This window comes from Amphiura filiformis, chromosome 16 (genome assembly GCF_039555335.1).
Source record: "Amphiura filiformis chromosome 16, Afil_fr2py, whole genome shotgun sequence".
NCBI lineage: Eukaryota > Metazoa > Echinodermata > Ophiuroidea > Amphilepidida > Amphiuridae > Amphiura > Amphiura filiformis.
The window spans coordinates 57,922,929-57,950,806 of record NC_092643.1 but is presented as its reverse complement, the minus strand read 5'-3'; the positions used below and the strand labels follow the sequence as shown (position 1 = coordinate 57,950,806).

The 27,878-nt window shown below is 36.5% G+C and overlaps 1 protein-coding gene across 1 annotated transcript; it reads left to right on the top strand.

Moving 5' to 3' along the window:
* Nucleotides 1-392: 392 nt before the first annotated feature.
* On the top strand, nucleotides 393-27,154 carry LOC140136257 (organic cation transporter protein-like). Its single transcript, XM_072157982.1, has 12 exons — nucleotides 393-513; nucleotides 4,102-4,387; nucleotides 5,036-5,191; nucleotides 8,847-8,950; nucleotides 10,619-10,773; nucleotides 13,321-13,489; nucleotides 14,209-14,341; nucleotides 18,100-18,200; nucleotides 19,728-19,936; nucleotides 21,546-21,654; nucleotides 21,928-22,136; nucleotides 25,200-27,154. Exons 2-12 carry the CDS (start codon nucleotides 4,136-4,138, stop codon nucleotides 25,328-25,330), a joined length of 1,728 nt encoding a protein of 575 aa, XP_072014083.1. The 5' UTR covers nucleotides 393-513; nucleotides 4,102-4,135; the 3' UTR covers nucleotides 25,331-27,154.
* The last annotated feature ends 724 nt before the right edge of the window (nucleotides 27,155-27,878 follow it).

Genomic DNA, 27,878 nt, shown 5'->3' with positions numbered 1-27,878 from the left:
AATGACAAAATAAATGCCTAAGTTACGAAAATATTTGGTTGTAATAAAACGTTATATGAACGCTTGTTTTGTTAGCATTTTGCACACGTTATTATTTAGTTATTAATACGTTTTGGTGTAAACAATCAGCAATCAAGAAACCAACTGTTACGCGGTAGCGTTTTTAAAACGCTTTTAAAACGTTTTACAAAAACGAAACCAAACTAAAACCAATTTGAAACGTTTTGAAAACGTTTTGTGTTTGCTGGGTAGTTATCCGGTGTTTTTATCGTCGCACGTGAATTTAGGTAACAGCAAAGGCGGTAGCGCGTGAGCGCGGTCAGATATTATTTCCGCCAGATCTATCACAAATACACAAGAAGCTGGCAGAATGGGAATACACTGTACATTGATGTGACTTCGAACAATAGGACACGTACCACAAGCGTTGAGATATTAAAGCTATACAACAATAATTGCACTATTGCAGTTCAGTCTTGCAGATTATTGGCGGCAGGTGCTATAGGCGTGATTGTGAGTATACCGTTTGTTTTCAGGTAGTGATGTTTGATTGAAAGTCGACGTATTATTAAATTTAATACCATAGGTCTACCTTCTACATATAGGGCACAGATTCACTATTTGCAACAAAGCTGACTAAGTCAAAATTGTGCGATTTTAGTCGACGCAGAATTATTAAATTTATTACCATAGGTCTATCTTCTACATATAGGGCACAGATTCACTATTTGCAACAAAGCTGACTAATATAAGTCAAAATTGTGCGCTTTTAGTCGACGTGGAATTATTAAATTTAATACCATAGGTCTACCTTTTACATATGAAGAGCTCTGTTTCAAAAGCCCTTACATCCACTTTTGGCTGAAATTGAGTTATTGACATGACATTATAGTGTGGGTAAAAATACACATTTTGGTGGTAGTTTGACCTTCATACCACTTTCCCTTCCGGAGATATCGTATATTTCCCGTTTGGGAAATCTTAGGGAATTTCCGGAAATCTGAACATAAAATGAATATAGAATTGCTTTGTTTTAATTTTTTTGATGTATAATAGTAGCCTGGAATGTTCTTTACCAATTAAAACCAAAAGGAACTGTTTTTGGGTCACTATGTTTGAAAACAATCATTTTAATTAACAAAAGGTGTAGCTTCGAAATATCCAAAAATGCCATTTTCCCGAATTTAATTAAAATTCATAATTAAAAAAGTAAATGAGATATTTCAATTTTTCTTTTTGATTTTGATAGCATTAGTCAAGTTACATAAAGTAGTGCAAACAAATGGGCTCAAATTTGATTGCAAAGGTGGTTACTAGAAAAGGGGTAAATTCAATTTGTTGCAAACCCCTTACATCCACAAAATGTGCGATATAAAAGAAATAATAAAAAAAAATAGGAAGGCTTGAAAATTATACCAAACCTATTCTTTTAGTTTCTATTCATTAACACTTTATCTAAATCCAAATTGAATCAAATCGAACAAGTAATACTTGCACAATTAAAAAAAGCTGTTTTTCTCAAAAAGTCAAAAGTGGATGTAAGGGGTTTTGCAACAAAGCTCTTCATATAGGGCACAGATTCACTATTTGCAACAAAGCTGACTAATATAAGTCAAAATTGTGCGCTTTTAGTCGACGTGGAATTATTAAATTTAATACCATAGGTCTACCTTCTACATATAGGGCACAGATTCACTATTTGCAACAAAGCTGACTATAAATATAAGTCAAAATTGTGCGCTTTTAGTCGACGTGGAATTATTAAATTTAATACCATAGGTCTACCTTCTACATATAGGGCACAGATTCACTATTTGCAAGTCAAAATTGTGCGCTTTTGAAGTGTACACGCAACAGAGGAAAAATCGGACTTGGTATTGTGTCAGCTTTCAGTGTTTAGTGCGCAAACTACTAGTATCACGAAAAGTGAACTTACACAAAAGCAATGTTGATGGAATGCTTGAAATAAGTGTCATTAGTCCGAAAACCCAATAGTCTATAGCTCTAAATTCAATTCACCCTAACCATAGACCCTGGAATTCCAGGGGCTATACCCTAACCTATGATCTAAGTCCTGATCCTATAACCATAACCCTTAACATAACCCTAATAACCCCTATGGAGTAGTAGGCTTTCGAGTTCGGATAATACTAGTCAATGCTGTCATGGCCATGACAAACTAGACTAAACCCATAATACAAAAAATAAATTGGGCCAAAATGATATTCTAAGATATAGTATAGCACTCTGTAGGGAGAAATATTTTATAATTTGAGGTCACCAGGTGATGAACAATTGAACATATTATGTACTTCATATATTTGCAAGAAAAAGCAAAAGAGGAGCATTGATGCAAATCATCATAATTATTTCGTATAAAGGTAAATTGCCCGGCCACTCATGTATAAAAGTTGTAAGCATCCGTGGGAATTGACTTTCAAAAATGAACCTATTAAAGCTAGGACGCGAAAATTTGTCAAACTAACCCTAAACACCCGGCCTAAACAAGGATAAGCGAGGAATTGGTTTGAAATTGACCCTTAAAACAAGGATAGACATGTTGTCCTTCAAACACATAACAACGAATTTGGCCGATACCTTAGGTGTAAGTTAGGACACGAGTTAGGAAATTTTAATGCCCAAACATCAGATTTGAAAAATTTTGATCGTCGATATTATGGCTTTGAAAGCGCCTGAAAATAAGAATACGTGGTGTTAAAGGTTAATCGGTGTACAATGAGTTCAAGGTTGAATCAAAGAATGAATGCATCGTTTCGTATTTACAAGCAATATGTTTTCGGCTGATTTATTTCACACTAAAAAGTATTGTGGTTCTTTCTCTTCTATAATTATTAAGGGATCGGTCACCAACCTTTGCACAGTATCTTTGTGGGACCTGAGAGCACGTCAGATACACCAAATCGCATTATGAATGCGAGGAATGTCCTTCTGATATCAAATAATTATGATTGTTGGAAATTCGCGGTATAATACAAATTTTATAGAAAATTAAATAATTAATAATTAATTAAAAATCTCGGTTTAGATCAACTGTTTGCCCTGTCCAAATGTATTTAATTAAAAAATATCATTCACAATAACTGTATTGTGATCAAAAGATGTATTTTATCTTTCTAATTATAACCCTATTATCGATTTAGAAAATGTTGAAATTGCAACAACACCAACAAGAACAACAACTTCAAATATTTGCGGTCTTGTGATGCCTTCATACTTGTTTATTTATTATTATTTTTAAGATTACAAAGTTCATTTTTCAAAACCAAGTAGATTATTGTTCACTAACCTGACAGTTTCGAACGTCATGGTCGATATTCTTCTTCAGAGTGTTGAGCTATGTCCTTAAAACCTTCCCGGACCTTTCGGCCTGTAGAGGGCGCACTTCTCGTGGAGATGATGGGGTCATAGATGTGAATAGAAAATGGGCCCCTCGTCTCTGTTCATGACTTGCGGGGATCCTTATCCAGATGGATTCCAATTCCATAAATCTCGCTCTAGCGTTACATTCCTTTCTTAAAATTCCGGACCCTTGCTAATCGATGACGTGGTTTTGTTGGACAGAATGGTCGGCTATCGCAGAAGTTCGCTTTCAGACTGTTTTCTAGTCTGACGGGTGTAAAACTATAATTTTTTGGAAAGGAAATTGGTCAAGGAATCTGAAAATAAATAGATTTGGTGTAATAATTTTGAAGAAAATCACTGAAGTCATTTTTTTTGCCTCCAATTTTTGTAAACACACTATAGAAAAAGTAAAAATTCCAAATTTGGCTTTGTTTGTTACTGTTAGATCCGGGGAAAACATAATGTGTTTCTGCTTCGCTTATTTTTGAGGTGATTTACCTAGCTAGTACTAGTACTAGTATAGGTTCATTATTTTCATCTGGATTATCAATTACCGCTTCGATGGCACCACAAATTACTAAATGATGGGCGAGTGTGTTTTCTTGTCTGTTGCGGAACTCAGTCCTCTGTCAATGATATTAATTTTTCTATTCGAGCCATTAATTTTTGATGAATATATAAATATATATGCCCATCATAAATTTTGAAGACTGAGTTTTAACCATACGTTTTTAATAGGTGTTAGCATTTAGTGCTACTGGTTGCGGACAAGATGCATTTTGACGATATATTGCTTCATCTTGGGGCGTTTGGACTCTACCAACAACGCATCTATTACCTTGCCAGTCTAGTAGCCATCCCCGTTGCTTGGCATAATGTCGGATCCGTTTTCCTGGCAGCTTCGATGGACCATTGGTGTACTGTCCCAGATATGCAGCAACTCAATTGCAGCAGCACTGCCGATGATGAAATATGCCAGCAAATTAAGATGATGAACATACCGAATGAGGCGAAAGGAAACCAGGTATACATATTAATCATAATCATAAAACATCTTTTTACAATGAAAATAAAGGAATTACAAAATATACAGTATAGGGCCCATTCCACAAACCTTTAAATAACAACACGGGGACTATAGCAGCTGAGAAGCGCACACCCTAGACATTCCACAATTTACCTTCGCAGCCAGGCAGGATCAGCTCCCAGAGTTTCGTACGGGTTACAACCGCGAGATCAATAGCAGTAAATTCTTTATTCAAGTCAATTTCGAACTCGATTTTGAGAGCGTACTGACCACTACCTTATCTAGTCCGACGAGTAGAACCTGTTTTTTTCTTAGTTTACCAACTATACTCTAATATAACTCAAGGAAGCTCAAGAAAGATTAACCACAAAAATCCACTAACCGCTCCTCCCGAATTTTTTGGGCGGCGCGGTCACTGGACTTTCGCGATTCGTCTTTCTTGCACCATGTGAGATAGTGATTATAGTGTGAAATGTGTATAGTCTGGTAACTTAGAAAAAAAAAGGTCCTACTCGTCGGACTAACCTTATCGATTGAGCTGTTGACTGTTTAGCTAACTTGAGTATAAAAAGTTGACTTCATAAGGGTTTAGGTCATTTTTTCACATTATTTATTTATTTATTTATATATTATTTATTATTTCAGATCATATTTGATCAATGTAATCGGTTTGATCTGCCAGAGACATCAGGCATGAATGAGTATGATACTGATGGTAATACAACTATGTATAACACCATAAGTTGTAACATCGGCTGGGAATACAGCAGAAAGCAGTATAAGTCTTCCATTGTATCGGAGGTATGTGTATGTGAGTAATTGAGTCATGATGCCGAAAATTAGGAGATGGTAGTTTTGGAATCCTAGCAAAATTATCGCTAAAACTATGTTGAAGCATTTTTTGGAAGAATTGTGTTATAAATTATAATATTGCAACCCGGTCTCCCTGTTAAAATGATCATATTAATCATTCTACAACTGGTATTGAAATGATCATATCAATCATTTTAGTGCAGTGGTAGCGCCACCTGTTGTTATTAAGTTTATGCCGTATTTAAAACTTTTTAGAATAATTCTGTACATGTAATTTTGATAAGTAAAATTCCTCAATGAGGTATGAGGAAGGTTACGTCGGTATTGGCCGTAAAAAAACAAAAGCGCTCAAAGAAAATGTTGTTCAAAGTTCAGGTTGCCCCGCAGGGTTTCAAAGAAACAACATTGCTCCAAAATAATGGCGATCAACCGTAAACTATAAATTAGCCCCAGATACAGGACAGGGTCTGAAGAATGAGGGAAATTAAGGGGTAAAAATAAAAATATAACAAAAAAATTGATAACTTTATCAGAATGTATTGGAACTCCAATAGTTGCATGTCCTCAAGGCTTGTGGCTTTGATGTTTTTTGTTGATACTGGGACCAGCCCGTTAGGGCTTAAAAGTCGTAACCTTAACCTTAACCTGAACTATGCGTAACCTTAACTTAAAAATGCGTGAATATGTAACCTTTACTATCACTGCTTTAAACAAATTTACGTAACCTGTCAAATATTGGGTTATAATTAAAAACCTTTGCGTAAACTTAGTTATCGACAACCTTAGTTATCAAATTACATGTTTTTTTATTTATTTTATGGTGTTAAAAATAGCTTCAAGACGTTCTATATAGCCTACGCATGAACTTTATAACAACAAATGGCGCTATCACTGCACTAAATTGATTGATATGATCACTTTAAGACCAGTTGTAGAATGATTCATATGGCCGTTTTAGTGAAATGACTAGGTTGAATATTTCATTAGCATAGACATTATACTAGTATACGAATGTAAGTTTTAAAAATATCGAGCATCTCATTTATTTTGACTGCTCCCTCCCAATGTTACACTGAGCCCTTGATACCATTTAATTGGCATAATCAGAAGAAAATAGCACGCGCTTATTTAACTCAAAAGTATTCGTTTCATTAAACCAAAGGCGTACCGACCGACTCGAAATACCCTCTTTTTTCTCTTTTTTTAAGAACATAATAGTTACACCACTCATAGAGTTCCACAAAACACTTGAAAAAGATACATTTTGACTAATAAACTTTTTCTTTTCTTTTATGTATAAGAAAAGTGTCATAAAACAAACGCCAAAAAAATGTATGTTTGGCCTCAGTCGACCGACCCTAATTTTGAAAAATGGGACGACGTTTTTTATTGTACAAAAGAATACCGACCCTATTTTCTGAAAATCCAGAAACACAGGTTATAATTTGGCATTTTAATTGACCATACATACGTGTTGTTAAACATAATTCACTTAAAATCTATTTTAATATGTAAATTAAGCAACACAGGATACCAGGAGCAAATTACACATTATTTAACTATTTAGAGATTTTAGTTTATAATGTAAAAAAAGGTAACCAAACCAAGTGAGGCCAAACATACACTTTCTCATTGTTGGTCAAATTACAATACAGCATATAGTACATATTTTTAGGATAGGATTTTGGATACATTGGCCTCTCACATGCAATATTGTTGTTTTTTGTTAAAAAGGCAACAATCTTTTTATGGACCCCTACCCACCTGACATGAAGAAGATACTGCCTTGATTTGACAGAATTCAAAACTTTGGAAGTCCAAAACCAAAAATTTAAAGTTGGTAAACAAAACGTCAATAACAAAATATTCCTTATCCTGACTTGGATATCTAAAGGTTGATATCCTTGGTTAAAAAAGGTTTAAATGTCGGCAACTGAAATCGAAGTCATTTAATAATCTATGAAAGTAATGATTTCATTTTACTGAGTATTATGATGATGTGTTTTCCCTTTAATGATCCTTTGTCGATGCAATCAACAGCTGTCCTGCCAATGTATGCATTATTACAACAGCGATATAAGAGCAGAATCTCGAACGTAAAATTATACAAATATAATGAACTGTTTTTGCATTAATTGTTATAAATAGACCCATGTTTGTATTATTGTATATTGGTTGTTTTTGCAAGCGCCAAGAGCGTCTCTCGACGGACACCGGCGCTTTATAAAAAATTATAAAATGATGAAATCGTGAAAGCAATAAACTGATTATTTTACCGGAATCGATTACGTCACATACACCTTTGTACAGATGGAATAAGTATATCTGTAGTGGCCAATTGGGACAGCCCGGGATGATGTACCCTAGGTATACAGAATAACCAGCTGTTTTTCATGTCCCATTACCATTAATTCGATCTCTGATGGTGCTTTACTTTTTTTTCAGGCAGCGTTAAAAAGTAACATATCGAATTGCATGTCTTTCTGATATCAAATAATTTTCATTTTTTGAAATTCACGATATAATACAAAATTGATATTTTTCACATTTTTGATATATAACAGTCCTCGAAGTAAATTGTATAAATCTAATGATATATTCTTAAATGTATGTAGCTGGGAGGAAAAGCCGACGATCAACTGAAAATTTTGACCTTTCATATTGAAAATATGGATTTTTTCCCCAAAAGCCCTATTTTTTTAATGTGTTTTGGAAAAAAATCCATATCTTCAATACGAAAGGTCAAAATTTTCAATTGGTCGTCGGCTTTTCATCCCATCTACATACACTTTAAGTATAAATCATCAGATTTATAAAGTTTACTTCGAGTACTGTTAAATATCAAAAATATCAATTTTTAATGATTTGCCATAAAATGTGTATTACATTGCGAATTTCAAAAAATCTAAATTATTTGATATATGTCAGAAGGACATTCTTCGTATTCAGAATGCAATTCGATATGTCTGATGTGCTCTAATGTCCCACAATACATACTGTTCAAACGTTCATACCCCATCCCTTAAGGGCGTAAACCACCAAATAACTTCTCCATTGAAAAGCACGTAAAAATCACCTTTTTTAAACGGCGTTTTCTACCAGGCGTGACAATATTTTTCACTATTTAACGTCATCCCTGTATTAATTAAGGACTGAAATTTCATTTAAGCTTCAATTTTGGGGAACTTTACAGGTTCAGTTTTTTTATTAAAAATGTTGAAAAGCGACGCCGCTATTTCAAAGCCAAAACTAGCATTAAAACTTGTTCCGTTAGCAGTAATTCGGACAGGGCCTACTTTTCTTGTGAAATCGATTTGTATAATTTCATATCTATTTTAATCATTAATTGGTTAGCATCTTTCATTTAAATCAGAACATGCCAACCTCACGAAGAACATGGTCCCTAAGGACACCACATTGTCTCATGTAGCCATATACGTTTAACCGGAACTCATCACCATTGCACCTTTCGCGCAGTGATTTAGTGTAATACGCCCTTAACTACATGTAACAAGGTTCATGACAATAGTTCAGTATACCATCTATTGAGGCCTGAAAATGACAAGGGGATTTTGGTAAAAATAAACTTTATTTTCAGGCTCAATTATCAAATGAATAATGTGAATTTTTTTCCATTTTACAGTTTGACTTAGTTTGTGATAAGAAGAGCCTTGTAGATTATGCCAACTCGATTTACTTCGCCGGATTTCTTCTGGGTTCTATATTTTGTGGTACACTAGCGGACTGGTAGGTCAATTCTTGCAGTGATTACCAAATTACTAATAATAAACATAATGATGTAGCCATTTACTAATAATGTTCATTGCTAGTGTAAGTCAAAGGAGCAAAATGCAGAAAATTCTAATATCTTACTATAATTAGGTCTACATTTGAGTAATACCGTAAAGGTTCGCCTAATTGCGCACTTGGGCTCCTTTGCTTTGGGGGTAAATTTCATGAGGAAATAGAGAGCTCCCGCCTCTAAAATCTAAACAAGAATGTGTGAATTTTATGGTAGGGCACTTTAAAGTTGTGCCTAAAATTCCACTTATGCGCCATTTGGCGAACCTTTACGGTATTCTGGTCTTCTTCGAATATTCACTGGAAAAAACGTCGACACTTTTCTGGAATGAGGAGTATACAGTGTTAAATGTTGTGCACGAGTTCTCACTAAATGTAAAGAGTGATATTTCACTCTCTTATGGATTGGTTACAGTGATGATCAGTGTAATTCACTCTTTTGAGAGTAAATTTACTCCCTTTATTTATTTTTACTCTTGTCATTTAACTCATTAGAGTGATCACTGTAGGTAATCTTTTTTCACTCTCTTTTCACACATTTGCATTTAGAGACTTTTGTAGCATCTGAAATCGGCCGTTTGTTTGTGCAAACCCATTAAAACAAGCTCAGCGCACCTGGTTTGAGCAGTTATCAACATGATCAATGACATATTGAAAAGTATTATAGCAGATATGAATTATACATGTACATAAATGCACTTTTTTGCATTTGAGTAAGCATGCATCATTGCTGCTGATACATGTGATATGCTGACAGAAAATGACGCTATTTAGAAACTGAGAGATTTTGCAAAAAATTGAGCCTAACTGAATTGCCTTTACCGAATTGAATCATTGAAGGACAACAATTTGCAATATTTAAAATAAGAGTCATTATTAAGTGCTGCGTTATGCTTATCTCCTATTGAACTCTGGTGTGGATTAAAGTTTCGGATTCGGAACTTGATTACAAAATCATGATGAATGCTTACACGCAAAGACGCCGGCTGAATTAAGCTTACACTATTTCAGATACTGTTTATCCAAACTGTGCTAAAACTGGACTTTGACCAACATTGAGGGCGCAAGTTTCGAGAAATCTCACAATGCCCCTTCAATCATCGAAGTAGGCCCTATATAATTTTTCACCCTGATGTGGCAGTGACGTCAGTGCGCATTTCATTGGGCGCAGCTTCAAATCGCATACCGTTCGTTAAAAGCGCTGGTGTACACACACACCCGCTTAAAGACGCCGCACATGCGGCGCGGCGGCGCGTTAACAGATGCCTCTACGTGGCTGTTCAGTGACGTCACTGCCACATCAGGGTGAAAAATAAGCCTATACTATTTCCCTGCTTTAATCAAGAAACATTTTATGTTACAGGGACTCCATGACAGTCTAAAGCATTTTAAGGCTAATTATTGATTTAAAACAAAAAAGCATATCACTCGCTTTTTATCATTTTATTGACCGATTTGGCCTTAAAGTAAGTAACATGCAGTTTCTGTACCATGATAATCCCTAAGTGGTATGAGGACAATCCATAAAAAAAAAAATCGGTTTTGCATTATGTTTTGTTTTGTCGTTCTTTTCCGCTTTCTTGTAATCGACTCCATTTAAATCCATTACCTTAGGCTTGGGCGATATCCGACATTCTTAATATGCATTGGCATGACAAGTGCATTAGGTACTGTGACAGCGTTTACCCAATCGTATGCTGCATTTGTTACTCTTCGCTTCTTTGTCTCTGTGTTCAATATCGGGCTGTACATGATGGTGTTTATAATAGGTAGGTATTAACGTACACTCACAAGTAAATCCTTATCACGTTTTTAAATACCCAGAAATGTCGCTTTTCTGATTTTTGCCTAAAATGGGTGCTTACAAATTACATAATATAAAATCAATCAAACTACTAAATCTTTCACGTACATACTTCAATGTATACTTGCAGGATTGAACACTATCATGACCGAATAATGCAGCTTAGTGTATCTTTAACTTGTCAGGCAATAGAACCAAATTAGTTCGATGTTTCGATCGACTCCCGATGCTTGGTCGATCATTATTGACTATTGTTAATTGTGATATCGGATCTTTGCATGTATATAAATTAACCATTGATGCTGATTAAGCATCGAAGCAGCATCGACTGTCGAACCAAAGATGGAACAAATTTGGTTCGTGCGTGCCTGACCTACCTTTTTCTGTGAAGCAAGGTGGGGAAAAAGTCTGAAATTAATTGGCAACCTGGCTCATTTAGAATTGGGTAAAACAATCATGAAAGTACTCCGTCCTTCGGAGGGGACGTTAAGCCGTCGGTCCCGTGTTCAAAGAGTCATACCTGTACATGTATCTCACAGCCAGTTTTGAAAAGAGTAGGGTGTTCCTAACCCGTCTCGGTGTTCAAATGGACCCCAATGGAAATAAGCTTTAAAGCCATATTCTAACATTTTCAAACAAAATAGATTAGCATTTCTTTGCCGTAAAATGTTAGCTTTTACTGTCAGATATATCCCCTTTTATTTTTGAGCCGAACAACTACGGCAAAGCAAAGAAAATTGGAATTTACTACCAGCGCACATGTCGCCAATACGTACCGTACCACTCCTTCGGTCATGTTATAGTACGACCTTTTGTTGTGTATATCACCGTCCCGCATGCCGTGTACGTACTGTGTGTTATGAACATCGTGTATGCATTCGACTAATAATTCCATCGTAATAATAAAGCGCGGATTCCGGCGTTTTATTCAAAATCTCGGATTTTGACAAAACTACAGCACCTAGAGTCTTGATTTTTGCAGGGTATATTGGTTTAATAAAGTACAATTTAATCGTGTAAAAAAAAGAATTTGAAAAATTCAGTGAGGGCGTCCTCCTCAGCAAATGTTATAATATGGCTTTAATAGAGTTCCAGTGTTGTAAAAAACAAACAAAAACAAAAACCTTCAAAGAATACATACATATCGCTGCATTTCAACCTTTCGCCATATAACATTGAAGCGTGTAGCAATTATGTAGCACTACTATTTTTTTCTCATGGTTGTAAAATTTGTTGAAATAAATAAATTCTACAATTTTGATAACGTACTAAATTTTGTCATACCAATGTTTGATAGCCGTTAAAATAAGAAAAACAAAATAAATAAAAAACCGTCTTATTTAATTTTCACGTATCATAAATTTTAACAGCTGTATAGAATCATGTGTCTATATTATCCTGCTAATTCTCACGGTTCATTTTTAACTGCCCCCAAACTATATGCAGCTTAAGACGTTTTATCACTCTGTTAACTTATAGTTACTTTATGGTGTGTGGGTGTGGGGGGGGTGTGGGGTGTACATATGTGAAGTCGTAAACCCTTACGAATGAGGACTTTTGTGTGTGTTTTTCCTACTAACTGGGGACTTCCCTTCAAGTGAAGACGACCCAATCATTTTTTCTATGCCTAGGGCTCCCCCTATGGGTGAAAATGTGAAAACTGGATACTCTACAACTGGGTACTTTATTGGTGGTAGGGTGAGGTCCCCGGTTGTACTACACACAAAAACACACAGGTAGGAGATTGGCCCATTTAAAGTCCCCAGTCGACACACAAGTCCCCAGTTGTCAAAAAAACTGGGTGTGTCTCCCCAATTGGACACACAAATGGGGAAGGTGTGGGTCGGGGTGTGTAGGGGGGTGGGCGTGTGTGTGTGTCGCTTTTAGTTTATGTGATAAATGTTATTGTTAATGTGTATTTTTCTAGTTCCAAAATGTGAGCCGTTCCTACAAAACCCAGCACATGTCAAAATGTTTACAAATGCATGAGATTTCATAATACTGGTATTTTAGAGCTTTTGGTAGCAAATGTGGTATACAATTGGAGCTAACAAGTATCAATCTATTTTGTAAAAACATACGCAGATTTAGATTTATGATGGGTTACGTGAGGGCACGGTGGCTCAGTGGTTACGGCCTTGGACTCATAATCTGAGAGCTTGCTCGACGTGCGTGGGTTCGATTCCCCGTCTCACCACCGTGTCGCGCCCTTGGGCAAGGCGCTTTGCCTCGCTTGCCTCACCCCACCCAGGTGCAATGGGTAGCTGTTAGGGGTAGTCACAGTAGTTGTACTGATGGACCCTGCGCCACTTGTAGGCTGCAAACGTGGTTCCGACATATTCTAATGACGGCGGAATAAATGTAAAGCGCTTTGAGGCTGTTTACGGCATAAAGCGCTATATAAATATCTACATTTTTTACATTCAAGTAAGAACTTTCTTTTGGTGTTGTGTTCATATCACAACATGTTAATTAACACGTAGTAGTCTTAATATGTCATGTTGTATTACAGGTACAGAATTTGTAGGAACCTCTAAACGTGTAATTCCTGGTATATTGATAGCCATTCAGTTCGGAGTAGGATACATGATTCTTAGTGTATTAGCGTATTTCATACGAGATTGGCGCCATCTGCAGCTTGTTATTTCGTTACCAATTCTACTATTCTTCCTTCTTGGTTTGTAAGTTGAGTTTACTTGTTTTTATTTTGGCCTGTTAACTGAAACAACGATTATGATGCTGAGACAGAATTTAGTTTGCGTATGACGTCATTGTCAATAAAACTCCATACGACCTTTTAGTTAGCAGAGCGTAATTGGAAGGATGATTCATCCGGTGCCAATCGGAGAAAAGGAATCGCAGAAAATGGCGACATGGTTTCTTCAGGAAAGAAACTGCCCTATAGTATTATGAAAACGTAACTTTTGAGACGGTTTGCATGTTTGTTGAAAGTGAACAAATAACACGGCGGGCGTAAACAACTTGACTTTGAGCTTGATTGACAGATGACGTCAGACGCAAGCTAGTCGTTTTAATTCCGTCTTCGATTATAAAATACATGTATAACGTACACTTTCCCCCATCTTTCCCCCAGTGGGATGCTGGCCGCACTGATATTTAAGGTTTTAGGCTTTTTGTAATTTTTAGCTCATTTTCGTCAAAATTGACGGCTCTATTGCCTTTACGTGACCATCATCAGTACTGGTAGAAATCGGGTTTGTCCGACGCAAACCTGTCAACAGGTTTATTAATCAAATAACGTTTGTAGTTTTTAACAGTGCAGTGGTAGTTTTTGAAACTAATATGATTCCTAAATATTCGTCATCGCATAACTGACAATTCCGTTCCAAGCTGTAAATTTTTATTGGTGTGTTGTTTATTGATCATTTCCTTGGTACAGAATTATGCATGAGTCGGCCCGTTGGTTAATAACACATGGGAAATATGACCGAGCCGAGAAAATCATTCGAAAAGCTGCAGAAGTAAATAAAGTGACCATACCACAAGAACTGTTGAATATCAGTAATACTAAGGTAGCACTCAATTTGATTAGCAAAACATGCAAAAATACATGTAGATACTGTTCATTATCTCATGTTTAAAATCGGGGTATCCTCTCTTCCTCTGGAGGACAGCATCTCATGTATATTAAATTTAGTGCATATTCGAAAACGAAAAAAAAAAACCCAAATAAATAAATAAAATTAAAAAAACCCAAAACACAATATTGCTCAAAAACAATAGTCTGCAAGGGTGCCCCACAATTGGCACTCAAAAACAACTTTTTTTGTTGATACTGATGAACCCTCAGCCCTAAAAACATCAAGGCCGCAAGCCCGAGAGGGCTGAGTTCGGGAACTCCCATAGTGAGGACTTTCAACTAATGGAATACCAATATATAATGGCCCTGCAGGACAAGAAAACAATGCGTAACCTTACGTTATCGACAGCCCGTCACTTTTTTCACGGCAGTGAAATGATGCCACTTGCACCCATATCTCATATGCACAGTTTATCCCTTACATATCCTGTGTCTTGAATAGCTACATAGCACACCACCCTGTGGTTAAGAGGCTAGGAAATAATTCCTAATATCTCATACCCTAGTTTGTATGCCTTTATCTAATCTTGCCCCACTGACAACTTACTATTTAACACTTAACCTGACCAAGAGTCTGTCCAGCGTAGGATTTTGTTAGCCTTTTTTAGAAACATGTTTCCAATTGGCTTATGGCCATCACATGCTGACAATACACATAACTGATTGGTTAATCAAAACTAGCAGGGGTTAGGTCAGGCCTCATCACAAAGTAAACAAATCATTCTGTATAGAAAACTGTGTAGCAGGTGATTTACTTCAGATAAAGTTCAATATAACTACATTGCACAAAACTAAGTCCATTATCTATAGTTAATTGAATGTTTATTGACTCTTGTAATAACCCATGTGTATAAACCTGTATAATATTGACAAAGACAAATATCACTGACCCTGACAAAAGCTATAGCAAGAGTTAATAAAAATTCCTTTAAAAAAGGAATTGGGCGCCCAATGTGAGCTTTGTCGTGATGTGGTGAATTTCATGGTGTTTAGATTTGGTATTATTATCTCTGCAAACCCGGTGACACCTCATTATAGATTTTAGACCTGTCGATAGGTTGTAAGAGGGGATAGCCTTTTCCAGGCACGAATTGGGCCATATATAAAGAAAGTTTTGCTACTTTGCAACGCAATAAAAACCTAAATGCAAAATGAGATCCTGTAGGTGGCTTCCGAGGTGGCTTAAAAAACTAAATGCAAAATGAGGTTTAAAAAAAATATTGCAGAGTCAAGACGCAGGTATCATTATAAAGCCTCATATCACTTATTTATTGTCAAATAAGTGCAGAGTAGGTTAGATATGAATATTAAATGTTAGATCAAAGTAGCTCAAAGTACATGTATGTACTATACACCTGATCCGTGAACTTGTCTTTTTTAAAGACAAATTCTTGTTTGTTTAATTTTCTTTTTAATTTTTTTTAAGAAAGCAAATTATGTGTAACCTTAAGGTAACGTTGACCACAACAGAAGGCGTCAATATACATGAGGTGCTGTCCTAAATAGAGGATACTCTTGCATGATTGTAAACATGACCTATAACATGAGATGCTGTACAGTATCTAAAGTATTTTTGCATGTTCTACTCACATTTGGTGCAGGTATTGACAATATTATGTAACATGAATAATGAAAACCGTAACCAAAATTGCTCAAGTACTAAATTATTAACAATGTAGATTAAAAATGGTCCAATTAACCCCATGAGAACTACCTGCCGATTGGTCAAAAAGAGGTTTTAATTATCAATTGGACCAATCAGCAACATTGTTAGAATAATTTCACCACGCAAAAAATTGGGGTGAATTATTTGCAAAGCTCCATTCTGATTGGTGATTAAAATGAAGATATCATGTAATTGACCAATCAGAGGCAATGTTAGATCGGCAGGTAAGGCTCAGGGGGATAACAGCATCATTACTCAATCACCCACATATCTCCTCCGCACACTCCTACAGGTATTTACCGGCAAACGGGGACTTTGTGCTTAACTATCCAAACGCGGACGTGTTTTTATAATATTTTCTGCGCCTAACCGGGGACGTTGACCCGTTTGACACAAATTATACACAATTTGTTTGGATTTTGAATGTCAACAGGGCCTGACAATATCGGGGTGGTAATCTTGCCCCGCAGGGCACTAAACCTCATCGCTCATAGTGTTCTGTGGGCCATTGTGATATACATTAATTTTGTAACCTAGAATCAGGTTTTTTTTCTTGAAACGAATTCATCAGGATCGTTCATACAAGGTGTCCCAGAATGATTTATACCGTGTTTGAACAAAATATCAAAAATATATGTTCAACCGTGTATCTAATCTTAATAAGTGCTATACAATGCTACGCATGTCTTCTACTTATTCTGTGACTTTCATGGAATTAGCTTGATTCGTTTTTGCGTGACATTGCTATTACTGAAAATGGACGAAAACGGCATAATTTTGTGCAATCTACAGTGCAAAGGCATCATAACACATGGATCCTTTATCACCATCGTCCAGCCGCACTGTGCAATATATTGGAGAAATCCTACATTCTTTTATAGGAAATACACCAAATTTGGCACAGATGTAGAGCTTACAATGCTGAATAATTCTTGATATGGGATTAAGTGAAACATTTCAATATGACATCAGATATTTAGGTTGAAAAACATACTTTTTATGTGATTTGTACCCCAATTTTTACCCAAAAATGTCATTATTACAGAGGATATAACTTCCTCAAGGATCTTCCGCAGTAAATTTTAATCTTCTTCGTCACGTAACTGTGGGTTTGTACTGTGGACATAAATGCATGATGTGACACTAGGGACGAACCTTCTCCATACTTTTACGAAAAATCCATCTCTGCCTGTATTTCAAATGATGAAACTCACACACAGCAATTGGCTTCAAAACTGCCGCCAAAGAAAGAATAGTTTATGGTCACCCAAGTGTAGCAATTATTCCATACAAGGATTGCTTCGTAACATCATAAATAAACGATAGATATCGACCAAGTAAGAACAGGACACAACAAATATACTGCATTACATTTGCCAAATAACTTTGTGCTGAACGGTTAGTAATTTTACAGATTTTCAAAATAGGTTGCTTTGGCAAAACTTGGAATTCACCATTTTTACGCAATCCTCTCTAACTTCTACTTGTAACATCCAATTTTTAAAATCTAAAAAATCTGAGAAAGCTAAATATATGTAGAACTTAAAATACAAAACAATATGACCAATAGAAATGCCGTTCATACCTAAAAAATTCCATCTTTCCCGGTATAAATCATTCTGGGACACCCTGTAGTTCATTAAAGTAGGAAATGTTCTTATTCTCATCAAACATCTAGAAACACCACAACAGAGTGATCAAGATTCCTGATAGGAATTGAAATATTTCTGAGTGAGTACCAGATTATTTGCATCTGAATAAGAACCTTTCCTACTTTCATAAAAAAAATTCTAAAATCAGGTTGATAGTTGGGTGATATGTCTCAATGCAAGTTTGTAAAATACAATCTTGAGAAAATTTATAATTATCCTTATGAAATCTCGGGTATCATGGGTATGGAATTATGCCTTGACAACACTTATATCGTTATGACGGGGGACTCTAACCCCCGACAATCACATTGTGAGTCCATTGTGTCCAAAACGATTGATATCATAAAGCATGGATTTATCGTCCTTCCTCAGGATCATGACGAGGCACACGGCAAAACATACGGCTACACTCAGCTAGATTTGTTCCGTACTCCGAAATTGAGAATGAAGACGTTAATCATCTTGTGTAATTGGTAAGTTTACTTATTAACACTGCTTTATTTTAAAGCCTTGATTTCCTACCTTTGGTAAATCATTATGTTTTACACATTCAATAACTTACTCACACGTTTTCGACGTAGGAAAATCTCAAATACACCAAACTCTTGATTGCGATCAGAGCTGGATTTTGCCTTTTGCTGACCCTTTTGCACGACAACATGATTGACCCCCTGGGTCTTCAGATCGAAGTGTTTCGTTTCCCACCTAGCACTACTTTCGGGCTCTGTGCTGACGCGCTCGATTGAACGCCTCGCGCTACGCGCTCGCTAAGTCAGTGAGGGCCACAGACTGCGGCTATTCACACCCGCCCCACCACTGTACCTTAGTTTTGTCAAGAATTCTTGCATCAGGTATCCTCAAATGACTTTATGCACATTAAAACAACCAAAATAACTATTGCCAGTGTTTTGAATGAAGTTTGTGTGAAGACACTACTTAGCTTGATCAACTGCCCAAACCTCTCATTTACTTTGGAGCTCTTTGGTCACATACCCAGCAAACACAAAACGTTTTCGACATCATTCGCAAAAGGTTATAAAAGGTTGTCAGAAAACGTTTAAATGTCGGGTTATATAAAGGTTTTAAGAGTATAAAACGTTTTCATAACCTTAAAAAACATTTTTTGATAATCTACTGCTCAGCAAACAAAAATGTTTTACAGAAAACGTTTAAATGTCGGGTTATATAAAGGGTATAGAAACGTTTTAATAACATTCCAAAAACATTCTTGAAAACTTGATACAAAACATTCTAAACAGAATGTTATAAAAATATTTTGCGAAAAATGTTTGCCCAAAATATTTTCAATAACGTTTTAAAAACGTTTTCATGACCTTTATATAACCCGACATTTAAACGTTATTAAAAGGTTTTGAAAAAACCGTTTTAAGAACATTTTTGTATTTGCTGGGTTCAAACATTTTAACATAATGTTATTTAAGTATTGACACAATATTTGTCAAAAATGTTTGTAAAAATAGTTTACAATAACATTTTTTGAAAACATTTAAAAATATTGTTGTAGTGTGTTTTCATACAAAACGTTTTAAAACGTTATTATGACCTTTATATAACCCGACATTTTAATGTTATTAAAACGTTTTTACCTAAACCAAAAGCCAAAATATAACTTATTTAAAACGTTTTAAAAACGTTTTAGTGTTTGCTGGGTAGCTAGTCAGGCGTTGCCTTGAAGATGTCTCGGTTTGACAGATCAAGGCACTGGTCTTGTTGTCAACATTTCCGTCAGAAGTGGCGTGCCATTACAAAAGTCAAGAGCTGTAAGTCTTGACGGAGATGAACGAACGACACCAACCAAGGGCCACAGGTAGTGTGAAGTTCACATTTAAAAAAGATGTTGAAAAGCCCTGAATTTAGATAAAGATGTAGTCCTTCAGCTGTGCCTTGACTGGTGACCAGGACCTTATTTAATTGTTAATTCATAAATCATAGCAGTCTGTAGATGGACTATCAATAACAAACAAAATGTTCCTTTTCAGGTTCGTTATCAGCATGGTTTACTACGGTCTTTCCCTAAGTACTTCCGGGTTGGGCGTCAACGACTATGTGGCTGGGTTCGTATCTGGCGCCGTGGAAATTCCTGCCATTTTATCTGGTTGGTTTATAATCGAGAGATGGGGGCGGCGTAATCCACACTCCATTTATATGATTGTTGGTGGTGTGGCTTGCCTTATTACAACAATGCTTCGTAAGTATTAATTCACTCTTTAATGCTAGTGAAGAGCGCCCACCGTTCGCTCGACACTCTACTTGTTCGATTAAACAAACCGGTACTATATAACCTTAATAGTCCAGTCAATCTAAACAAAATAGTGGTGTCACTCACCACTAATTGCAACAGAATTGTTTTCACTTTTATACATTTTAGAGATGTCCCCTGAACATCATACCAAAAATATACTAAAATATACTTGGTATAAAAACTATACCAAAAGTATTCCTCTAGTCTTAAGGATTCAGAAAAAGTATAGTTTGTCATATCTGTGATGTACCATTCTCAAGTTATAAGCAAAAAGGTTAAAAGTCAAATTTTGGGCTCCACGTGGGTCAACTTCGAAAAAATGCTCCGATCTCCTTAAAAATGGTTTCAATGTGTTCGTCCTTTAAAAACACTCCAAAATAAGAATAGTTTGCCATATCTTGGATGTTTTGTTACCTGGGTAGCAGGGTAAAAGAGGCCATTGACCATTGAACTCTATTGAACCCGACCTAGTTTTCGATGTTACGCATGTAACTAAACAACCTAAACAGTGCAAATATTCTTTAAATGAATTATGTTTGCAAGCCGAACAATTTGAGACCATTTTGGTTAAAATCAGAAAATTTTTAGTTTTTTGACCTCTGTTGAACCCAATATTTGACCTTTGACCTTTTCGGGTATAACCCAAGAATTTTTAAAATTATTGGAGCGATTTTGAATTTTGACCCCTGTATGACCTTTTCCCGCCAAAACCTACATTTCCACCAAGAATATTTTAGTATACTTTTTGTATGCTGTTCAGGGGACATCTCTAACATTCATAGCAGTGAAAAAAATTCTGTTGCAATTAGTGGTGAGTCAAACCCCACTTTGACTGGACTATTCTACCTTCACTCCACTCTACCTTCAATCTGGAATTCATTCTTACACCACATCTCGTCATTTACGCACTTCCATGGATACTACACGGCTCTCCATTCCTCTCACAAACAAATTAGCTGGTGATAACGCCTTCACTTCCTTTGGTCCTCGAATTTGGAACAACCTCCCACGTAACATCAGGGAGGCCCAAACACTCACCAGCTTCAAAAAGCTTTTAAAAACCCATCTTTTTCCAATTTGATCCATTTCTTGTCATTGCCATTTCTTTCTTTGTTTTCTCTCATTGTAATGCGCCTAGAGCTAAAGTTGTATAGGTGCAATATAAATCTATGTATGTATGTATGTATATGTATGTATGACTATAACTCTACTTCCCCAATACTCCTGCTGTCCTAATCCTAACCCTATTGAAGAGGCCGCTCCGGAAGATTTTAAATTTTGGGCGAGGGGGAGGGGGGCTTCTCCGGAGCCACTGTATTGAAAGTCATAACCTTCCTTTTAAGGCATATTTATGCTTGCAGACGGAATTCTATTACCTAACTTTTTTTCTGATACCAAACACTCACTTTTGATGAAGAAATGGGGAATGAGGCTGTCGATCTGGTTACATCAATTTGAAAGAGATAATCTGAAAATTGACCGGTGCTGTACCCAGATGTCAATGGCAGTTTTTCGTCAGGAACACTTTTCAATTAACGTGTTAATCTTATTTCAGCATTGGGTGTGTATCGAACCACAGTGGCCATGATTGGTAAATTCGGATTGTCTGCAGCGTTTTCTATTATCTATATCTATTCTGCTGAACTTTTCCCAACTGTTGTAAGGTCTGTATTATATTTTATAACCAAAATGTTGAGTTTGTTGACTATATGTTTGTTGTTTCTTGTGACTCAGATGCATTAATCTTACGAAACCCTACATTATATACTCAGAATACAGAATAATATTCAGTGAATATATGCCGTAACCATTAATTCCACTGTTGATTCGTGCCATATTGGAAAGTCCTGGGTAGTTAATTTTATGTTTTCTTTTATATAAGGAAATTTAATTTTAACCAAACAATCATATTGAATTTAATTATAATTTTTATACAGGAGTATAGGAATGGGAGTGTCTTCAATGTCTGCACGAGTCAGTGGAGTTCTGTCTCCCATTATCTTGTTGTTGGGAGATTATTGGCAACCGCTTCCTCTTGTGGTATTCGGCTCTTCTTCGGTGATAGCAGGACTACTTATTCTGTTGTTGCCTGAAACTTTAAAGGAAAACTTGCCAGAAACTTTGCAGGATGGAGAAGCATTCGGGGGTAAGTGGTTCTTTGTGGAATTTAAATTATATACTTTTCCCCCATGCATAATTATGTGGGGCTTATGTTATCATGCAAATGGTTGCCTGCCTGGTTGCTTGGCTATCCGGGCGGCGGAAGTAAATTCATTAATCCACTGTGCACTCCAACACAATAACTGATCAACTTGGTATGGTGATATGATATGGTGACCTGACGTGTTGTATAGTTATGTGGCATGTTATTTGCATATTTATGAATATTAATAAGCTTATTTGCATATTTTGCCTCTCTGCAGCTTAAACGCAATAACCTATTAACTTCAAACTTGATATGGTGATTGGATATGATGGCCTGATGTACTGTATCGTTTTGTGTCATGTTATTTGCATATTTATGACTATTAATGAGCTGATTTGCATATTTTTCATAAATCCACTCTGCGCTTGAGCTTAAATGCAATAACCGATCAACTTCAAACTTAATATTGTAGTATGGATATATGGTGGCATGGTTTTTTTGTGTGTCATGTTATTTGCATATTTATGAATATTAATGAGCTTATTTTGTTACGAGTCGTACTTGACTCAAGGCCAAAATCACCTTTTACCCGAACTCACACGAATGCACAACACAAATACACTGTTTGATTAAGCTAACAAAATCTGAGTCTTTCGTCGTCGTCGTCGATCCACTCATATCTGAGTATTCGTGACCTTTCTGATGAAGTTTCTCCACTTATGTCGATCTTGTGCTTTGGTGTAACAGCTGTAAATTGACATTTTGGTTAATGAAACAATCCCATCTGTCCACCTGAGTCTCTGTCTTCCTCTGCTTCTTTTCCCCTCAACTTTTCTGAACATTATCACTTTCTCTAATTGATTCCTTCTCGCCTGGCAACATGTCCAAAATACTGTAGCTTCTGTTTCATCACTGAGTTGACAAGTGAGACTTTCTCTCCTATTTCATGCCGAACACTCTCATTTGTAAGCACGACCCTTTTGCCGGTCCATGGGATGCATAGAGGTTTTCTCCAGCACCACATCTCAAACGCTTCAATCCTTCTCTGATCTGCCGCATTGATCACCCACGCGGCCCTGATTTGGTAAAATGATCTAACTTGAAATTAAAATCGCTGTTTCGAGAAAAAGAGCTTTTAAGTTTGAACACTATTATTAAACAGATCTAATGTCTTAGAAAATATAAAAATCTCATTATTTGGTGGCATGGTGGTGATTTGAGGATGTCACCAATGGAAAGAGTGCCCTCACATTACCCAAGATATGGATTTATCTCAAAATGTCCAAATTTCAAGTTAGATTGTTTTACCAAATCAGGGCTGCACGTTTCACATGCATATGTTGCGATCGGGAAAATTAAAGTGGAGACAAGTCTAATTTTTGTTGACTTGCTGATGCTTCTGTCCTTCCATAACTTGTGCATTGTGCACATTGCACAAGTCTTTAATTGAAGGTTAAATATGCTTGGTACATATAACAACAAATCAACAATTGCATATACAATAAAATCACACAATCACAGTTTTATTTTATCAGTACTTAACCAGCGGTCTTCTTGTTGGTGATCCTAGAGTTCTTGCAATGTTCTGGACGACTGATGTATATATCCTTATTCACTTGTCCTGCAAAAATCAGCGAAGTCCTTTGTACACTTGCATATCCTTGCGTATAAAATCTTCACACAAAAGTGGTGCTGCTTTCTCCAAATTTAACTCCTTGCGCTGCTTTCTCCAAAACTGGTGCTATTTCCACCTTTCACACAATATCTCCAGGAAGCAGGACTGCGATGCAGTTATCCCCACTTATATTAAAGCCATATTATAACATTTTCAAACAAAATAGATTAGCATTTATTTGCCATAAAATGTTAGCTTTTACTGTCAGATATATCCCCTTTTATTTTTGAGCCGAACAACTACAGCAAAGCAAAGAAAATTGGAATTTACTACCAGCGCACATGTCGCCAATACGTACCACTCCTTCGGTCATGTTGTGGTACGACCCTTTGTTGTGTATATCACCGTCCCTCACGCCGTGACGTACTGTGTGTTATGAACATCGTGTATGCGTTCGACTAATAATTCCATCGTAATAATAAAGCGCCGGTTCCGGCGTTTTATTCAAAATCTCGGATTTTAACAAAACTACAGCACCTAGAGTCTTGATTTTTGCAGGGTATATTGGTTTAATAAAGTACAATTTAATCGTGTAAAAAAAGGAATTTTAAAAATTCAGTGAGGGCGTCTTCCTCAGCAAATGTTATAATATGGCTTTAACAGTTGTGTTGGATCAAAAACCATAGATCATCATATTTAGATCATATATGCATAAACCAGACTTCTGCAAGTCGACAGAAGAATATATATTCCTTTCTTGGAAGAACTACGCTCTTTGACGTATTGTAAATCTTCTCCGACAACACTGGCAGGCAGTAGTACATTAGCTACAAAATATATTTCTGGTTTGCAATTTCCTTTCTTTGAAGGAATTGGACTGTAAGCATATTAGCTAGCTAGCCCATATCAACACTACAAACTGTGAAGAATCATGTTTACATTTTCTTATATACCAAGCACTGGAAAAACCCATTCTATTATGGGCCATTTACTACCTTCACCCGGGACCTTCACACTATTCTGCAGTCTGTGAAATTCGCAAGTCTTAATTATAACTTTAACCTTTCACATGACATCACTTCCCGAGGGGAATCCCGTGACATCACTTCCTGAGGGGAATCCCAGACGATGTCATCTTCACTTTGCAATCTCAGGGGAATTCCCATATGATCCAAAATTAGAAATGATTCAATTTGTTATTGATCAAGTTGATACAAGAAAGGGGAATCCCTAAAATGGCTCATGAAATAGATTTTAATTGTAAACAATGAAAAATCATCAAATAAATGCAGGGCACATCACAATTTGTATATTGCATATTATTTGTATTTAGAAATCTTTGTTATTTACACACTTTTGTGTGGGGGACCATCTTAATTACGAACCGCGTAATTATAGTTTCCTTATGTCTATTTTAAATAATTATATTTTGACGTATTATATTTCAGGAGACATGTCAAGTCGTCTTCCATCATGTCTATCAAAGACCCGTGACAATGGAGCGAATGACAAGCGGAGCCAGGATCAAAAGCCTCAGAATGCTGACGGTTACGAAGAAGTAGCTACAGAACATGTGTAGCAATGGCGTCAGGGAGCAGGAATTTCAAATGGAGTTACCTGAATGGATGACTCCATTCGAAATCTATATCCGCTTGAGAAAATATTGTGTTTAAAAGGTGCTTAAGCTTCAAGAGACGAGAGGAAAATGTAAAAATTAACGTTTCAGATGTAGGGTTAGGGAGCTATTCCAGTTGAAATCCATACACCCCTACGGAAGACATGATCTTAATCTTCCATAGATCATCATCAATAGTCGCCTGCGGAGCAGGCGACTACAAGTTTTCTCCAACTATTGCGATCTTGGGCAAGCGAAACAATTTTGTTTGGCTGCAGCATCCCTTCAGTATCTCCCATGGGGTTCTGGATATACTATAATATGGAATATAAAGGGCATATTCTTTCACAGGCTCGTCGTCTTCAAGACGCAGTATATGGCCGAGAAATTTGAGTTCATGATTCTTGACTCTGGCGCATGGCAACCAGTGGAGTGGTGTTGGTCAGATTGTAGATGGTTTCATTTGGAATCCGATCCGCACGCTTGATGTTTAACATGACTCTATTTCCCATGTCCTGGGTGATTACCCATGACTCGCAAAAATGAGAAGTTGTCTCAAACAGCTTGATATTTGTTCCGATTGGCAGGGATGGACTTCTCCAAAGGTGTTCCAATTTCCAGAAAGCTGCCCAGGCTAGTGCCTTTCTTCTTTTTTTTAGATCTCCAGCACTAGAGCCCATCTTTGAACCCAAGTACTTGGAAGTCTGTGACATGGTTGATGGTACTAGCATAGACTTCAAGTGCTGGTTGGGCGTTACAGTTTGCAGTCATATATTCTGCCTTAGGTGCGCTGATGACAAGGCCTAGATCTGCTGCTGCAGTTGCAGTCCTAGTAAGCTGCGACTGGGCCCGGGCTATAGAAGATTCCAACAGGGCAATATCATCAGCAAAATTCAGGTCATTCAGCATCCTAGCAGGACCGACGTGGGTAGGTACAATTCCAACGTCAATTCCAGAATTTGATTTCTTCAGAAGGTAGTCTACCAGGATAATGAACAGGAATGGTGCCAACACATCACCCTGAAGCACTCCAGTTGTTACTTGGAAAGGCTCTGAGATACTTCCATCTACCATAACGGTACTATTGGAGTCCTTGTAGAGCACATGGATGCCATTTACCACAACTTTTGGTATTCCATAATGCCGCAGCACTGAAAACATGACGGACCTGTTGATGGAGTCAAAGGCTTTTTTGAAGTCCACAAAAGTGACTGTCAAGGGAAGTTGGTACTCCTTGAAGCCTTTCATGATCTTCCCCAAAATGTGTATTTGCTGAGCACAGCTGCGACCTGATCTAAAGCCAGCCTGGTTACTTCTCAGTAAAGGATCTTCCTTGTGAGGAGTGTGAAGTTCATAGGGCTACCCGAATGTGTGACTCAATTTGAAATCCGTGTGGGAGATTATAATTTTAAGGTCATATCTTCCATAAGGGTCGTATGGATTTCTACTGGAATAGCCCGAATATGCGGACTTTGAGTTGGGATTGGTTAGCCTACGGTTTAGACTATGACATTTTTTCGATATTATAAAAATGTGTTAGTAATCATGAGAGCTAGTAATAGTAAGTAGAGGGAGTACGGTCGCTGAAAAGGTCAGATGTGGAAAATCTATCAATTATACACAAATTAATACAAATCGGTATTTATGTATAAATGTAATAGCTAGAATATGCACGATGGGCAGTGGACTACGGAGAACTAGTTAAGAATTGGAGTGTTCTTTAAAATCATTCGTAAGTATTAAAGATTTCACCTTTGTACACTAAATTAATTAGCTTTGTCTTTTATTCTAATTTTATCTAAATAATGCCAATTCAAATGGACATAGATGCACTTAAGGGGGTACTACACCCTTGTGGTAAATTTGTGACTATTTTTTCATTTTTCTCCAAAAATAATAACACACTTTAAAAAACCGTTATGTATATTATTGGGGCAAGGAATCCAATTACTACACTGAAATTTCAGTGACTCAAGACAAGCGGTTCAGTATATATGATAGGAAATAAGGTACATCCTAGCGGTACCTTATTTCTTATCATAAATAAGAACCGCTTGTCTTGGGTCACTGAAATTCCAGTGTAGTAATTGGATTCCTTGCCCCTATAATATACATAACTTTTGTTACCACTGTGTTATTAGTTTTTGAGAAAAATGCAAAAATAGACACACATTTATCAAGGGGTGTAGTACCCCCTTAAAACAGTATTGCACTTAAACAGGAAATTAGGCTAAATTTATTTTTGATTTTTACAGTATTGTTATTGATGTTTTATTGCTGATAACTAGAATATAAAAGAGTATAATGAATGTGTGACTTTTAAGGTCTGGATAAAAAAATACTGACCCTTTCTTATAGCTCAAGAGTCACGAGAGAAACCTATTATGATGCACATTGAACATGTTCAAGTATATCTGCGCACAAAACGTTATCTTTACATTTGAGAAGAGCCATGATTTCAATAATTGGGGAATGTGTTGTTTAGAATATACAATATAGATATGTTTTAATA

What these genes read in the sequence shown, in the direction of transcription:
- LOC140136257 (XM_072157982.1), top strand. Translation starts at nt 4,136, where the DNA reads ATGCATTTTGACGATATATTGCTTCATCTTGGGGCGTTTGGACTCTAC. An exon ending in AGTCTTCCATTGTATCGGAG is followed by an intron (nt 5,192 to 8,846) that starts GTATGTGTATGT and finishes TCCATTTTACAG; the next exon opens with TTTGACTTAGTTTGTGATAA. An exon ending in CTATTCTTCCTTCTTGGTTT is followed by an intron (nt 13,490 to 14,208) that starts GTAAGTTGAGTT and finishes TCCTTGGTACAG; the next exon opens with AATTATGCATGAGTCGGCCC.